Below are 18,060 nucleotides of genomic sequence, written 5' to 3'. Positions count from 1 at the left end.
CATACAATACCAGTCAAAAGTTTGGACATCTATACATTCAAGGGTTTTTCTTTATTTGTACTATTTTCTACGTTGTAGAATAATAGTGAAAAAATCAACTATAAATTAACACATGGGGTCATGTAGTAACCAAAAAAGTGTTAAACAAATCAAAATATATTTGAGATAGTAGCCACCCTTTGCCTTGACAGCTTTGCATTCTCTCAACCAACTTCATAAGGTAGAATGTATTTCAATTAACAGGTGTGCCTTGTTGAATTTATTTCCTTCTTAATGCGTTAGAGCCATTCAGTTGTGTTTTGACAAGGTAGGGGGGTATATAGAAGAGAGCCCTATTTGGTAAAATACCAAGTCAATATTATGGTGAGAACAGCTCAAATAAGCAAAGAGAAACGACAGTCCATCATTACTTTAACCTCATTACTTTAACCTTTTAACCCCCCCCCCTACTTTGTGCCATTTCCACCTGAAGACATACCCAAATCTAACAGCCTGTAGCTCAGGCACAGAACCAAGGATATGCATATTCTTGGTACCATTTGAAAGAAAACACTCTGAAGTCTGTGTACATGTGAATTGAATGTAGGAGAATATAACACAATAGATCTGGTTTAGATAAAACAATGAAAAAAAACATGTGTTTTTTTATTTTTGTATCCTCTTTAAAATGAACAAGATAAAACAAACATTCAGATCGGATGATGGGGACAATTTCAGTGAAAAAATATGAGGGCAACAGTACTTGTGTAAAGTTTCAGAATGATAACTTCCAAAATGAGTGTGCTACATGACATTTATCATGAAGTCACCCAGGTGTCCCCAACAAGTAGCCCAAATGTAATCAAGTGGCCAAATTGGTGACGGTATACATTTTGAAACAAATAACTATATGTAAAATACCAACACACCCCCCCCAAAAAAAATTGGAAAAATAAATGGAACAATTATAATTATTGATTTAAAATATATATGAAAAAAAGATATATACATTTACAAAATAACATGGGTAACTATTTACACACTTTCAATATTTGGAAGACCCTCAGTCCTCTTATCAAATCAAATCTATTTATATAGCCCCAGCCTAAAACCCCAAACCCCAGGTGTAGAAGCACGGTGGCTAGGAAAAACTCCCTAGAAAGGCAAAAACCTAGGAAGAAACCTAGAGAGGAACCAGGGTATGAGGGGTGGCCAGTCCTCTTCTGGCTGTGCCGGGTGGAGATCACAGTGGTTGTAGAGGGTGCAACAGGACAGCACCTCGAGTAAAAATTAACAGTTTAGGGTTCCGTAGCCGCAGGCAGAACAGTTGAAACTGGAACAGCGGCAAGGCCAGGTGGACTGGGGACAGCAATGAGTCATCATGCCAGGTTGTCCTGACGCATGGTCCTAGGGCTCAGGTCCTCCGAGAGAGAGAAAGAGAGAATTAGGGAGAGCATACTTAAATTCACACAGGACACCGGATAAGACTCCCATTCGGAGTCAGTGTCACTGTGAAAGAAAATGTTCAGTTAGAATAGTTTCACATATGAGCCCTGTATCAACAGGTATAATAAACAGATATATATAGAGAGTTGAAGGTTGAATATATTAGATTGAATATATTATTATTGCCTGCTAGATCTACTGTCTCTTTTATGTTATGACATTTCAGCTAGATCTACTGTCTATTATATTATGACAGACCAGCTGTATCTACTGTCTCCATTTCACTTTGGCCATTGATGTGGTCCTGCCCTCTCCTCAACAGCCTCAAATAGGCTATTTCATGTGGGTTGGGGTGGGGAGGCAGACACACGCATCTCACATTTCATGACATTACATTACATGTTTATATATTGCTTCTAAATAAAAATAAAAAACCACAAATAATATTTTATATTGTTCATTTCAAACAAGGGCATTAGCATGATCAGAACTTACCAGTCCAAAATAATGTCCTCTCCTGTTCAAAAAATATTCCTCCACAATCGCTAAATGAAGCGTCCTACAACAATTTCTGTCTCACCTTCCCAATCAATTTATTCTAAAATTGTGTGTACATCTGTATATCTAGACTTAGATTTAGCTTTCCCTGACTTAGTCGCCATAATGATTGATATATAAACAGCTGAATCTGCGCATTCACCAAACAATGCAGTGCGTAATATGCGTAGCTCCTTCCGGTATGAAACTTCAATAGCGAATGACCCACTTTACGCTGAAGCTTACTACATGGGTTGGTCTTGCAACACATAAACATGGCGTATTGCCCTTTAGCTCAGCTCATTGGCTATCTACACAGCTAGATTTCAAGACGATCAGTGGTCATTGGGTTAAGACAGTCAATCAACGAAACAGTGGGCAAATCATTGGTGCACAATGATGTCATGACTTGTTGTCTTCAAATTGGTTTATTTCAGTCAATACGTCCCGCGAAATGGCCCATCAGGCCATTGATTGCAGTGAAACCAAACATGACTGGAAAAGTCACGTTCTGTGTGGGTTATTTACCTGGAATGTGTCGTCGAAAATGGAATGAGACGGAATTCACGACACAAGCGGTTCACAAAATGTTTCGTGTTAGGCTATAAAAACGGATTTTATCAAACAAAAGATCATTCATTGTGTAACAATGAGCATTGGAGAATTGCAAACAGACGAAGATCGTCAAAGGTAAACAATTTATTTTAATGCAGTTTGATTGTTACGCCTGTGCTGTTTTTTAAAAAATAAAAATTTATGGGGCTCTATGCTCAGATAATCGCATCGTATTCTTTCGCAGTAAATCCTTTTTTAAATCTGACAACGCAGTTGGATTAGCAAGATTCTAGGCTTTCGATACATGTCAGACATTTGTATTTTCATGAATGTTTAATTTGACTATTTGTAGCGATCACCGTATGTTGTGGAATTTCAGCCCGCTAGCGGGTTCCGTGCGCAGAGAGGTTAAGACATGAAGGTCAGTTGATCCGGAACATTTCAAGAACTTTGAACGTTTCTTCAAGTGCAGTCGCAAAAATCATCAAGCGCTATGATGAGGACCGGCACAGGAAAGGAAGACCCAGAGTTACCTCTGCTGCAGAGGAAAAGTTCCTTAGTTACCGGCCTCCAGAAATTGCAGCCCAAATAAATGCTTCAGAGTTCTAGTAACAGACACATCTCAACATCAACTGTTCAGAGGAGACTGCGTGAATCAGGCCTTCATGGTCGAAAAGGACACCAATAGACTTGCTTGGGCTAAGAAACACGAGCAATGGACATTAGATGGTGGAATTCTGACCTTTTTAGTTCAACCGCCGTTTCTTTGAGACGTAGAGTAGGTGAACGGATGATCTCCGCATGCGTGGTTCCCACTGTGAAGCATGGAGTTGTGGAGGTGCGTTGCTGGTGACACTGTCCGATTTAGAATTCAAGGAACACTTAACCAGCATGGCTACCACAGCATTCTGCAGCAATACGCCATCCCATCTGGTGGGACTATCATTTGTTTTTCAACAGGACAATGACCCAACACACCTACAGGCTGTGTAACGGTTATTTGACCAAGAAGGAGAGTGATGGAGTGCTGCATCAGATGCCCTGTCCTCCACAATCACCTGACCTCAACCCAATTGAGATGGTTTGGGATGAGTTGGACTGCAGAGTGAAGGAAAAGCATCCATCAAGTACTCTGCATATGTGGGAACTCCTTCAAGACTGTTGGAAAAGCATTCCAGGTGAAGCTGGTTGAGAGAAGGCCAAGGGTGTACAAAGCTGTCAAGGCAAAGGGTGGCTAGTTTGAAGAATCTCATATAAAAATATATTTTGTTTTGTTAAACACTTTTTTTTGGTTACTACATGATTCCATGTTTGTTTTCGTAGTTTGTCTTCACTATTCTACAATGTAGACAATAGTAAAAATAAAGAAAAACCCTTGAATGAGTAGGTGTGTCAACTTTTGACTGGTACTGTAAGCATTCAGACCCTTTGCTATGAGACTCGAAATTGAACTCCGGTGCATCCTGTTTCCATTGATCATCCTTGATGTTTCTATGACTTGATTGGAGTCGCCCGGCCCAACTGAGCAATTGTGGGAGAAGGGCCTTGGTCAGGGTGATGACCAAGAACCTGATGGTCACTCAAACAGAGCTCCAGAGTTCCTCTGTGTAGATAGAACCTTCAAGAAGGACAACCATCTCTGCAGCACTCCACTAACCAGGCCTTTATGGTAGAGTGGCCAGAAGGAAGCCACTCCTCAGTAAAATACACATGGCAGCCCGCTTAGTCCTTTAGTTGCCTTTTGGCAAACTCTATCAGATAATGGCTCCGGCTCACTCAGATAATGGCGCCGGAGGTGATGGCTGCAGTTTTACGGGCTCCTAACCGACTATGCTATTTAGTTTTTTTCGCATTGTAACTTATTTTGTATGTAATGTTGCTTCTACCATCTCTTATGACCGAAAAGAGCTTCTGGATATCAGAACAACAATTACTCACCTCGAACTTGGCAAATTATTTATTTCTTTAATTAGTCTGATGCAGCTGATGTGAAGAATATACTGCTTCCTCGAGACCAGGCCCAAATCTGTAATTCGCGTCAAGAAAATACAAATGCAGGGGGAGGAGATCGGGGTGCCTTGTGAGAATTTGTTACCATTTGTTCTATTGGCCAACATGCAATCACTGGAAAATAAACTGGATGATCTTCGTTAGAGATTATCCTACCAACTGGACATTAACTGTAATCTTATGTTTCACTGAGTCGTGGCTGAACGACACCAATAATATACAGTTGGCTGGGTTTTCCGTGCATCGGCAGGACAGAACAGCCAAGTCTGGTAAGACAAGGGTTAGGGATGTCTGTTTGTCAATAACCACTGGTGTGTGATGTCAGCTAATATTAAAGAATTCTCCAGGTATTGCTTGCCTGAGGTAGTCTGGTCTACAGCTTATCATGAGGTACTCTATCTACCAAGAGTTTATATTATTCTTAGCCGTCTATTTACCACCACAAAGCAATTCTGGCACTAAGACTGCACTCAATGGGCTGTGTAAGGCCATAAGCAAACAAGAAAATGCTCATCCAGAAGTGGTGCTCCTAGTGGCTGGAAACTGTAATGCAGGCAAATTTAAATCTGTTTAACCTAATTTCTACCAGCATGTCATGTGGAACCAGAGGGGGGAGAAAAAAACTCTAGGCCACCTTTACTCCACACACCGAGATGCATACAAAGCTCTCCCTTACCCTCCATTTGGCAAATCTGACCATAAATCTGTCATCCTGATTCCTGCTTACAAGCAATAACAAAAGCAGGAAGTAGCAGTGACTCGCTCAATACGGAAGTGGTCAGATGACGTGGCTTCTACACTACATGACTCTTGTGCTAGCACAAAATGGAATATGTTCTGGGATTCATCTAATGGCATAGAGGAGTATACCCCCTCAGTCACTGGCTTCATCAATAAGTGCATCGACAACGTCGTACCCATAGTGACCGTGCGTACATATCCTAACCAGAAGCCATAGATTGCAGACAACATTCGCACCCAGCTAAAGGCTAGAGCTGTCGCTTTCAAGGAGCGGGATACTAATCCAGGAACTTATAAGAAATCGCGCTATGCCCGCTGTGCCTGTTTGAACCATCAAACAGGCACAGCGTCAATACAGGACTAAGATTTGAATCCTACTACACTGGCTCTGACACTCAACGGATGTGGCAGGGCTTGCAAACCATTACGGACTACAAAGGGAACCCCAGCCGCGAGCTGCCCAGTGACGCAAGCCTACCAGCCGAGCTAAATGCCTTTCTTTTTATGCTCACTTCGAGGCATGCATCACTTAAGCATGCATGAGAGCACCAGCTGTTCTAGACGACTGTGTGATTACCTTCTCCATAGCCAATGTAAGCAAGACCTTTTTTTAGACGGGTCAACATTCACAAAGCCGCCGGGCCAGAGGTATTACTAGGACGTGTACTCGGGGTCCAAACACACCAAGACAGTTGTGAAGAGGGCATGGCAACACCTACCCAGATCCTCAAAGTTCTACAGCTACACCATCGAGAGTTTCCTGACCGGTTGCATCACTCCACGGTATGGCAACTGCTTGGCATCTGACCCTAAGGCGCTACAGGGGGTAATGCAAACAGCCCAGTACATCACTGGGGCCAAGCTTCCTGCAATCCAAGACCTATATACTAGGCGGTGTCAGAGGAAGGGCCAAAAATTGTCAGACCCAAGTCATAGAATGTTCACTCTGCTACTGCACGGCAAGCGATTCTTAACAGCTTCTACCCCCAAGCCATAAGCCACAATTAATCAAATGGCCACCGAACTATTTACATTGTTTTTACACTGCTGCTACTCGCTGTTTATCACTTTACCCCAATCTGCATGTACAAAAACTGCATTGTTGGTTAAGGGCTTGTAAGTAAGCATTTCACGGTAAGGTCTACACCCTTTGTATTTGGAGCATGTGACATACGTTTCTCATGGTCTGATCAAAACAAGATTCTCTGGTCTGATGAAACCAAGATTGAACTCTTTGGCCTGAATGCCAAGCGTCACGTCTGGAGGAAGCCTGGCACCATTCCTACAGTGAAGCATGGTGGTGGCAGCATCATGCTGTGGGGATGTGTCAGTGGCAGGGACTGAGAGACCAGTCAGGATCGAGGGAAAGATAAACGGCACAAAGTACAGCAAGATCCTCAATGAACCTACTCCAAAGTGCTCAGAATCTCAGACTGGGGGGAAGGTTCACCTTCCAACAGGACAACGACCCTAAGCACACAGCTGAGACAGTGCAGAAGTGGCTTTGGGACAAGTCTCGGAATGTCCTTGAGTGGCCCAGCCAGAACCCGGACTTTAACCCTATCAAACATCTATGGAGAGACCTGAAAATAGCTGTGCAGCAACGCTCACCATCCAACCTGACAGCTCTTGAGAGGATCTGCAAAGAAGTGGGAGAAATTCCCCAAATACAGGTGTGCCAAGCTTGTAGTGTCATACCCAAGAAGACTCAATGCTGTAATCGCTTCCAAAGGTGCTTCAACAAAGTACTGAATAAAGGGTCTGAATATTTATGTAAATGTGATATTGAAACATTTCTAAAAACAGTTTTTTTTGCTTTGTCATTATGGGGTATTGTGTGTCGATTGATAAGGGGGGAAAAAAACAATTTAATCCATTTTAGAATGAGGCTGTAACAAAACGTGGAAGTCAAGGGGTCAAATACTTTTTGAGTGCAATGCATTCTGTTCATGTATTATGATAAACTTGGGCAAATGTAATTTAATACTTTTAGTTGAAGCCCTGCTAAGGGGCGGCAGGGTAGCCTAGTGGTTAGAGCGTTGGACTAGTAACCGAAAGGTTGCAAGTTCATGTCCCGAGCTGACAAGGTACAAATCTGTCGTTCTGCCCCTGAACAGGCAGTTAACCCACTGTTCCTAGGCCGTCATTGAAAATAAGAATTTGTTCTTAACCTGCTTGCCTAGTTAAATAAAGGTAAAAAAAAAAAAAAATGAAATGCAAATTAAAATAAATAAATTCTCCCCCCAAGCAATGGGAGTCGTTGTCCCAAAGGCAGGAAGGCAAGTTTAGGTTCAAAATAAAGCTAACACATTGGGCTTCGCCTCTTCCTCTCTGTTGCGTTTCTCTGCCATCGTTAGACATGTGACTGCCTATCCTATCAATAGCTGGATAGAAGATGCATATCATTCATTCCAGCGGGAGGGCTCGACAGACTAGCGAATTAAACTTTTAAATGAAAAGTAGCCTAATTAATATGAAGTGGAAAATGTAACCAACTCCATTAGCTAATGGAAAATACTTAAGTCAATGTATTTAAATTGAAGTTTTATCCTAATTTCAATGTTTACAACGCTGGTTAAAATGATATAATAAAAAAAAAAAAGTAATATCACCAATGCGCATTGGTCCCCGATTGAACTATTTAGCTGATTAAATGTAATCTACGTAATCCCCAAAGGTAATTATTTAGGCCATAAACTATAACTAGTAATCCTGCATACTCCAAGAGGTTCAAATTTCACCTTTCTGGTGAAAATGGCTGAGGTGTAGTCATTTGAGGACAAGCTCAAGTACACAGTACAAATGTGATAAAAATGAAATATTTGATGTATTTCCTATTCCACAACTATTCCACACCCAGGCTTGAAACGACGTGTTCTTTCTAAATATAATCAAATTTATAACACAACCTAACTATAAGAGTCCACCTTCCTTTATAACTGTAACATATAAATACAGTGGGGCAAAAAAGTATTTAGTCAGCCACCAATGTGCAAGTTCTCCCACTTAAAAAGATGAGGCCTGTAATTTTCATCATAGGTACACTTCAACTATGACAGACACAATGAGAAAAAAAATCCAGAAAATCACATTGTAGGATTTTGAATGAATTTATTTGCAAATTATGGTGGAAAATAAATATTTGGTCAATAACAAATGTTTATCTCAATACTTTGTTATATACCCTTTGTTGGCAATGACAGAGGTCAAATGTTTTCTGTAAGTCTTCACAAGGTTTTCACACACTGTTGCTGGTATTTTGGCCCATTCCTCCGTGCAGATCTTCTCTAGAGCAGTGATGTTTTGGGGCTGTTGCTGGGCAACACGAACTTTCAACTCCCTCCCAAAGATTTTCTATAGGGTTGAGATCTGGAGACTGGCTAGGCCACTCCAGGACCTTTGAAAGGCTTCTTACGAAGCCACTCTTTCGTTGCCCGGGTGGTGTGTTTGGGATCATTGTCATGCTGAAAGACCCAGCCACGTTTCAACTTCAATGCCCTTGCTGATGGAAGGAGGTTTTCACTCAAAATCTCACGATACATGGCCTCATTCATTCTTTTCTTTACACGGATCAGTCGTCCTGGTCCCTTTGCAGAAAAACAGCCCCAAAACATGATGTTTCCACCCCCATGCTTCACAGTAGGTATGGTGTTCTTTGGATGCAACTCAGCATTCTTTGTCCTCCAAACATGACAAGTTGAGTTTTTACCTATTTTGGTTTCATCTGACCATATGACATTCTCCCAATCTTCTTCTGGATCATCCAAATGCTCTCTAGCAAACTTCAGACGGGCCTGGACATGTACTGGCTTAAGCAGGGGGACACGTCTGGCACTGCAGGATTTGAGTCCCTGGCGGCGTAGTGTGTTACTGATGATAGGCTTTGTTACTTTGGTCCCAGCTCTCTGCAGGTCATTCACTAGCTCCCCCCGTGTGGTTCTGGGATTTTTGCTCACCGTTCTGGTGATCATTTTGACCCCACGGGGTGAGATCTTGCGTGGAGCCCCAGATCGAGGGAGATTATAAGTGGTCTTGTATGTCTTCCATTTCCTAATAATTGCTCCCGCAGTTGATTTCTTCAAACCAAGCTGCTTACCTATTGTAGATTCAGTCTGCCCAGCCTGGTGCAGGTCTACAATTTTGTTTCTGGTGTCCTTTGACAGCTCTTTGGTCTTGGCCATAGTGGAGTTTGGAGTGTGACTGTTTGAGGTTGTGGACAGGTGTCTTTTATACTGATAACAAGTTCAAACAGGTGCCATTAATACAGGTAACAAGTGGAGAACAGATGAGCCTCTTAAAGAATAAGTTACAGGTCTGTGAGATCCAGAAATCTTCCTTGTTTATAGGTGACCAAATACTTATTTTCCACCATAATTTGCAAATAAATAAATAAAATCCTACAATGTGATTTTCTGGATTTTTTTTTCTCATTTTGTCCGTCATAGTTGAAGTGTATCTATGATGATAAATTACAGGCCTCTCTCATATTTTTAAGTGGGAGAACTTCCACAATTGGTGGCTGACTAAATACTTTTTTGCCCCACTGTATGTATGTTTAGTGTTAGAACGTCACACATAGCTCTAGCTTGAGTTCCTGAACTCGTTAGGAACTCTCCTTTCATCTCATATTGATCTTGTCCGTCTATGACAGTGTTTTTGTTTAAAATCAATCTAATTTTACATTTGATAAAGTTGGCTATAAATCGAATGTGCTAGAGGGACGAAACCACTCTCCTGCTGTGCTACGATGTGACGTAGGGTTCAGCAAGGAGTTGGACAGTCAGAAGAGCAAATTAAATGGTGAGAGGGTCATCCCAGCTTCAAGTGGTGTTAGATTTGACATCCTACTTCACATAGGCGGATGAGATATACTCCTGTGTCCGTGAGAATCAGAGCTACCGCTCAATGAAAGCCATTTCGATCTACGGTGTCACAACGAAACTGGTACCAGAACCATGCAGGTCATCTAAACGGGGGAATTTATATTTAGAGAGAGTTAAGATACAAGTGCATCGATCCGCGGACCCAAACCAATAAAACGTAAAAATAAAAAAAAAATTCAGATAAATCAAACGTTATGAATCGCCGGTTCACAAAAAATTATTTGCTCATATCACATTATTTCTACTTTCTGAAAATACTTATTGTGACAGATGCGTCCTCTCTCATTCAGTGTCAGACAGACTCCATTCAACTGTGTAGACAGTCATTTTGCATGCCGAACAACCCCAGGCCTAGTCAAACTGTGCACTGTGCCCAGCTTTGCGCTCTGACCAACTTGCGGTAGGCAGCCTGTTCCTGATCGAGCACATCTGCGCGGTACTTTCAGCATTCAAATGCTAAAATGTATTGCGTGATGTTAAGCTTTATTAGTTGAGTAACAACATTAACCTAGCAAATTACAGGTTATCTATCCGCTGTTGAAAATGTGTTTTGCTATTATTCCGGTAAGATACTGGAAACACAACTCATCTGGCTATAGCTGCTAAACAGGGCTTACAATAGATTTTATTTTGATGGTTCAGGTTCAGCAATAGGTTTGATAGTTTAAAGTCATTTTTGCTAGGTCATTTTTATATATACAGAGTCAAGTTGATTTCATATTGAAGACCACAATCATTTTTGCAATCAGCACTGCAAATGCCTGAAGCAAGAGAAGAGAAGTTTTCTGTAAAAACCATTTGAGATTGGGGGGTGAAATCCAAAGTTGCTATGTCTTCATTGGCTAGGTCATAGCTCAATTTTGGAAATGATAAATATTGATACATTAGTAGCTAAAACACAAACTGCAAAAATTCTAGAACCAAAGTGGAAGGACAAAAACATATGCTACATTGCCACCCCACTCCCTCCCTATTCTGGTAGTAGGGTGGTAAATGCCTAGGCTCCCTTATGGCTCAGCTCACATTCCTACATAATACATACACCATAGACATGTATCATCTACACACAATCCTCCCCGTCCCCCATGCCGTGGACCCTGCCGACTTCCCCTTCTGGCTGGTGCTGCTGTGGGCCGGGGAGTTGCTGTACGCCTCAGGTATGGAGATGTATACTCAATACAAAAGTATAAGCAACTCATCACAGCTCTGCCACAAACATAGAAGAGGCATTTACTCAAAAGAGAAAAGAATGAATGTTTGTCTGCCGCCAATCAAAAATTTGCATGGCTAAAAATGACTAGTATATTTCGCAAAATGTATCAGTACCACTTAAAGTTGAGAGGATTGACAACTATACTGCATCAAATTCAAGATGGTTAGGAACCGATTTGATGTCCCATACCATGGCATCGGGTTTCAGATTTAAAAAATATATTTGACTCATCAATCCGTTCTTTTCGATTTAAACTATTATATACATTTCTCGCCACAAAAATAGTGCTCAATATATGGGGCATGAACAGTCAGCCCCGTGCAGACTCTGCCACGAGGAAACAATCAATAGTGTCTCTTTTGATACTGTCGCTTTTGATTTGTTGAGTCAATGTCCAGTACAAATAGAAACTATATATAGATTATTTCCACAGACTTCCTTAAAATGTATATCTAATATTTAAGAGTTGTGTGTTGTGGGACACATCCAATCCCTGCTTGTGTGTCCTGATATATGTACTTATTTGACTGACTCTTTGTCTCCGTGTGTCCAGGCTGGCATCTGAGATCTTAAAGGAGACCCATGAGGATATTGAGGAGATTGAATATCTGACTGACGGTTCATGGAGACCTATTCGAGATGAGAAGGAGAGGGAGAGGGAACGGAGCAACACTCCTGACTATCCTGTAGTGGATATATGTAAGTGCATGTCAAATGGGGCTGGGTGGTATGGGCAAAATATCATCACGATATTTGTAGAAAAAAAAAGTTATGTCTCCATTTTGTTTTTGAATTATAATATTATTTGAGTAGTCCATGACCCTAGGGGGGCAACACGTACATATCAATGGGTCTTTCTCCATTCTGATTTGTTTTATACTGTTCAATTTAACTTCAACCACCAACAATGTCTGCATTTTCATCCATTTCTACATTGCCTGCACTCATTTGTTATAATTTCCACACTGTGCCACGTAGGGCTGCATGATATTGGCAAAAAATCAAGCCCTAATATTGCGATTTGACTTTGCAATTTAGATAAACACTTGAGTGAACTGTTGGAATCATGGCCATAGAATAATTATTCTAATGTTATAGTGGGCAGTACTTTGAATACAGTGTTTGAAATGACAACGAATGAAATGAAAAATGATAAAGCCAGGGAGGAATTATTTTGACAGGGAAGTAACCAAGTTAGGCTCAGTGTTTCCCAGGAGACCCTAATTTAGATGTTACTTTACATGGTTTCTCTTACTTCATGTAGCTAGATACCGTTGCACAAACATGCTGATCTAGGCCTACACCAGCACAGTTATCCGTTTGTTTTAGTTAGCAACGTTTGCTCTGACACTGAAAAGACAAAAAGGAAAGACAAACTAGCTATTTGCAGACAGTACGACACATTATCAGTTTGTAATTATAGAACGCTTGTGGATTTATATTTTAAGAAGCAAAGTGTAACGCCGTATCATTGTCACCAACATCTGACCATGCAGCAAGTGACTGTGACTGTGGTCGAGCAAAAACGTGGCTCCTTGAGTGGCTGGGAAGGGCTTGGTGTGTACGTGCAGCAGGAGTAGGGTGAGAAACGACTCAAGTAGCAAATGGAGTAAACTATAACTGGTGGCGTATCACATTTAACAAACCAAACATTGAAATACCGTTATAAAGGTAAAGTAAAAACCCAAACCGGTCCGTGCATCAATACCGGTGTGTATATAGTAAAATATGGTATTCCGCCCAGCCCTAATGTAAAATATTTTCATTTTAGCTCTTGCAGACTGATTTTGATACTTAGAGCTTTGGGAAAGTATTCAGACCCCTTGACTTTTTCCACATTTTGTTACAGCCTTATTCTAACATGGATTAAATAAACAATCTTCAGCAAACTACACACAATACCCTATAATGACAAAGTGCAAATGTATAAGAAATAAATATTTAAAAAAAACTATTTACATAAGCATTCAGACCCTTTGCTATGAGACTCAAACTTGAGCTCATGTCCATCCTGTTTCCATTAATCATCCTTGATGTTTCTACAACTTGATTGGAGTCCACCTGTAGTAAGTTCAATTGATTGGACATGATTTGGAAAGGCACACACCTATCTATATAAGATCCCACAGTTGACAGTACATGTCAGAGCAAAAACCAAGCGATGAGGTTGAAGGAATTGTCTGTAGAGCGCCGAGACAGGATTGTGTCGAGGCACAGATCTGGGGAAGGTTACCAAAACAATTCTGCAGTATTCAAGGTCCCCAAGAACACAGTGGTCTACATCATTCTTAGATGGAAGAAGTTTACAACCACCAAGACTGTTACTAGAGCTGGCCGCCCGGCCAAACTGCGCAATCGGGGAGAAGGGCCTTGGTCAGGGAGGTGACCAAGAACCCAATGGTTGCCTAGAGTTCCTCTGTGGAGCTGGTTGTCCTTATGGAAGGTTCTCGCATGTCTGCAGCACTCTACCAATCAGGCCTTTATGGTAGTGGCCAGACGGCAGTCACTCCTCAGAGGCACATGACAGCCTGCTTGGACTTTGCCAAAAGGCACCTAAAGGATATTTCCGTTTTTATTTTTTGATATTTCAATTTCTAAACCTGTTTTTGCTTCGTCATAATGGGATATTGTGTGTAGATTGATGGGGGGGGGAAACAATTTTAGAATCAGAGTGTAACCTTTAAGTGGAAAAAGTCAAGGGTTTCTGAATACTTTCATAGTGCTCTAATTTAGACGCTTTTCTTTGTAGGTCATTTATTTGATATATATTTTTTTATAGCATTGGTTTATAATAGTGTTCACTTGCCCCCCCAGGTGTTCCTGAGGCGAACGGCCACTCCCCAGCCCACAGCAGCACCAGCCAGACAGGGAAGTCAGGAGCAGGGTCCACGGCGGGGGGAACGGGCGGAGGAGTGGTGGTAGATCTGACTCTGGACTCTGAGGAGGAGGAGGAGGAGGAGGGGGGAGGAGGGGCTAGAGGAGACAGCGATGACACAGAGGACAGCCAGGACAGCCCCGCCCCCAAGAGGGGCCGATACGACTATGACAAGGACCTGGTCACTGCCTACTGACTGGCGGACTGACCCCACAAACTGAGAGAGAGGGTTGGGCTTGATTGGAGGACAGGAAATCATTAGTCCCTACTGCATCCCCTGCCCGCCCGCCTGCCCCCACTTCTCTGGTGTTTATCCACACACAGACACACTCTCATACATGCACTGTCAACCTCTGGAGTGGTTAGGCTTCATCTATACACCACTGGAAACAACAGCTCCCTAACACTTGTGACTCACCCCTCCCAGCATTCTGTATCCTCCCTCCTTAGAGACAATTTAATATGGTAACCTCCTCTCAAACTATTCCCCCTCCATCTCCTTGTACTTTGTATTTGACTTGAATTTAAGGCTCTCAAAGCCACAAGCATTTGGTGTTTCTCCACTTTTTGTGATCACAGGCAATGGGAGATATGGAGCATCGTCGTTGTTCAGTAGTAAGAGGTCAAGATGACCTATATGAAGAATTTGTGAATCGAGCCACAGACTAGATTTTTCTGGAATATGATGAAATTGAACACCCCAACTTTCTGTTTAATTCATTCAGACAATGAAGACAAAGAAAATGGGCTCTAACAGTATTTCAAATTGTTTAAGTCAGAAAATCCCTAAAAATGATTTGTTTGATACTTCCCCCATTTAATTTTGTCCTTAGATGATGACAACCTACCTCAGTCGTACATAGCAAACTTGCTTGACCAGAGAGAGTAGCACCTGAACTATGGTTGCTATAGTATTTTGACAAGAGGGTCTACTATTTTTTTTTTTCTTCACTCGCATCACTTAAAAAAATAAAGAAACCCATTAAACATTTTATACAACTTGTACGGCCCAAATAGGGAATAGGTTATGGGAAGCAGGGTCATGTTCATTAGGGCACAATAGCAACATGTTTTTTTTTTAATGGTTTGTAATGGAAAGAGTTCTTCCCTGTTTCACTCCGTTTGAGTGTTTTTGTTTTGTGCTGAATATGACCCAGGGGTGCTGTATCTTTGAGAAGTTCTTGTAAGTACTCCCCACTGCATTGAAATATATGATTTCAGTTGGTGTCTGATTAGCTACACAGTATGACAAGCAATTGTCATAGTGGCGGGTAAGCAGAGACCAGCAGTTATCATTTGAGGTTTTGGAACATAATCTTTTCAGATTCTGCCCAATGTTCTGTGTTGCCAATGTTGTTCATATTGATCAAGGAAACTAATACAGCATGGATTATTTTCACCTGCCAATTTGTCAGTTTAACAGTTGGATAGTCTGAGACTAAACACTACTGCATTCAACCTTCTTCCCCCTAAATCATGAGAGCTTCAGTGTTTTGAACCAGATTTGTTTTTCTTTCAGTTTCTTAAATTTGTTGATATTTTTTTTTATTGAACAAGGCACTTGACTAAAGAATGTCACATTTTAGTATCCAAACAAAACTGGTCAAACCCATGTTGAGGCAATTGTGCCAAAGCAGATTTGTGTCAATTATCTCTTGTTGCAAGGTCAGATTTGGGTGCCTTTTTTTGTTTTGAGTTTAGATTGGTGGAGGCTGGAGCCTACAGTTGTTTGGCTATTTGACCTGGTCTACACAGGAAGTCCCAGTAAGAAAATACATTATTTAAGACTATTTGTCATTATTTACTGTTTTTTTTTTGTTGTTGTTTTTTACAGTGTGGGGGACTTAAGGAGGGATGTATCTCCAGGTGTGGAATGGTATCAATTTGTGAGTGTCGACATCCTTTTGACTTAAATTGTCTTTGTCTAAAGTATAGTATTTATTGATAATTGATTGCGTCACAACTTTGTTTTATTTGAAAGGCAGTTTGTATTAAATTGTACATATGTGGCAATCGAGTGCTGTACCAGAGCCATTTATATATGGCTTTGTACTGTACACAAGTTCCCAGTAAGGGGTAGCAGAACACTTACGAAGCTGGAACCTTTTTTGTGAATGAATACGTGGCAAACTGAATGATCCAGGCTCAAGGCACTGCCATCGTTAGACATGTCCCTTTCCGAGTTCTAACCAATAACACATTCTGCCTCTTCCCAGTTCAACGATATTACACTCAAATTAGCCTTTATTATTGCATAGGCCCTAGATGAATGTCCTCTCTACAGGTAGTTTAAACGATACAACAGTAATTACTGCTTCAGATGAGCTTTTTCCACAGGCACAGTTCAAATTGTAGTAAACATGGTTCATCTTTTGGGTTACAAGGGTTGCTGAGACTTACAAACTTTTAATATTTTCATTCCTGGTCATTAGATTCCTCACCCCAGCGATAGTCCCCGTTTTAATTTGTGCTGTTTATGGCGTTTGTCTACTTTCAGGATTTTATAGAACAGAGTCTGTTGTAAATTCCTAGAAGTCTCTCAAATGGTATTGGTAATACATGCATTTGACTATAGCATAAGCATATTGACATTTTGTGATCATCGTGAATTCAGACTTGCATAGACACTCAGTACTGTATGAGTAAGCCATTTTGTGGAAGATGTAGTAGTATACCTAATCTAATAATGAGATGGTATTGACTGAGGAAACGTATGGGATCTTGTCTTCCACTTTTCTGCAGTACTCATTTCCATATATTTCTAGCTTGCGGATGTTATACCGATAGGTGAGTTCTGAAACAATTATAGGTAACACGCATTGTTTGATGGCACTTTCTGTCAAAGAACCCCAAACCGTAGCGGTGTCCCTGAATATGACCATAGTTGTATGATTCATGCATTTTAAGCAACATCTTATTATGTCTAGCAGAATTTCATCTTAAACTAAGCCAATCTATCCAACAAATTACTCTACAGATTTGAATCGAGTTGTTTTAATTTATAAGTGTAGAACATCACTGCGCAGATAATAGTTTTCCTCAAGCTTTTTCATATTGCGAGACAGAGGTGAAGTACAGGTTGTTTCTGAGGAACTGAGCCAGATGGTGAAACCTGGGTTAGGGTCCAGACTGGGTTTTAAGCAAATGGTGGATCAGGTCTTGATGGTGGCATTCCTTATTATAACAATGCTTAAGGTAGCATGGGCAGGGCTTGCAACCCATTATGTAAATGTTTTGTTTGTCTTTTATATCTTCGTATTAAAAGACAATACAATTAAAATATTTTATTAAGCTTCGAATCGCCTTCAGTTGTTACAAAAGTCAGACACAATAAAATCACAAATACCAGTATTGGAACTGATGCCACTTTAGGTGTAAGAGGTGGTTGGGTTGTCACTAGTTACCACAGCCACAAAGTCATTTATGGCTAATTATCGCCTATTTCTACAATTTAACTTATTAAAATCTGACTTTAACCTTATGCCTAACCTTAAGACCAAAAAGCAAATGTTTGTTTTCATTAGTTTTTACGGTATAGCCATTTGACTTTGGCTGTGGTAACTAGTGACAACCAGATGGTTGAGGTGTAGATTGGTGTGACATCATTTACCTGATGCTGGGGCCTCAGGGACACATTTGTCTCCTTTTCAAAAATAACTGTACAATTCAAAATCATATTCTAACACCTGTTATTGACTTGTGGAATTAATTAAACTTTTTTTTTCTCTTTTTTTATCGAATTGTCTGCTAAGTCATGTTAGCTTGAAAAGTAACAAGTTCCTTCTGGAAAATAAAGTTATTCAAAACAGAAATCATGATTA

The 18,060-nt window shown here is 40.8% G+C and overlaps 1 protein-coding gene across 1 annotated transcript in view; it reads left to right on the top strand.

Moving 5' to 3' along the window:
• Window positions 1-18,051, top strand: part of LOC110524294 (E3 SUMO-protein ligase PIAS4-A) — a 32,450-nt gene extending 14,399 nt beyond the window's left edge. Inside the window, exons 10-11 of the mRNA XM_021603817.2 lie at window positions 11,918-12,063; window positions 14,179-18,051. Of these exons, the coding sequence (XP_021459492.2) occupies window positions 11,918-12,063; window positions 14,179-14,435 (403 nt within the window). The 3' untranslated portion in view covers window positions 14,436-18,051. The remainder of the gene's footprint in view (window positions 1-11,917; window positions 12,064-14,178) is intronic.
• The last annotated feature ends 9 nt before the right edge of the window (window positions 18,052-18,060 follow it).

Source organism: Oncorhynchus mykiss, chromosome 5 (genome assembly GCF_013265735.2).
Source record: "Oncorhynchus mykiss isolate Arlee chromosome 5, USDA_OmykA_1.1, whole genome shotgun sequence".
NCBI lineage: Eukaryota > Metazoa > Chordata > Actinopteri > Salmoniformes > Salmonidae > Oncorhynchus > Oncorhynchus mykiss.
This window is presented reverse-complemented; position numbering and strand designations above follow the sequence as displayed.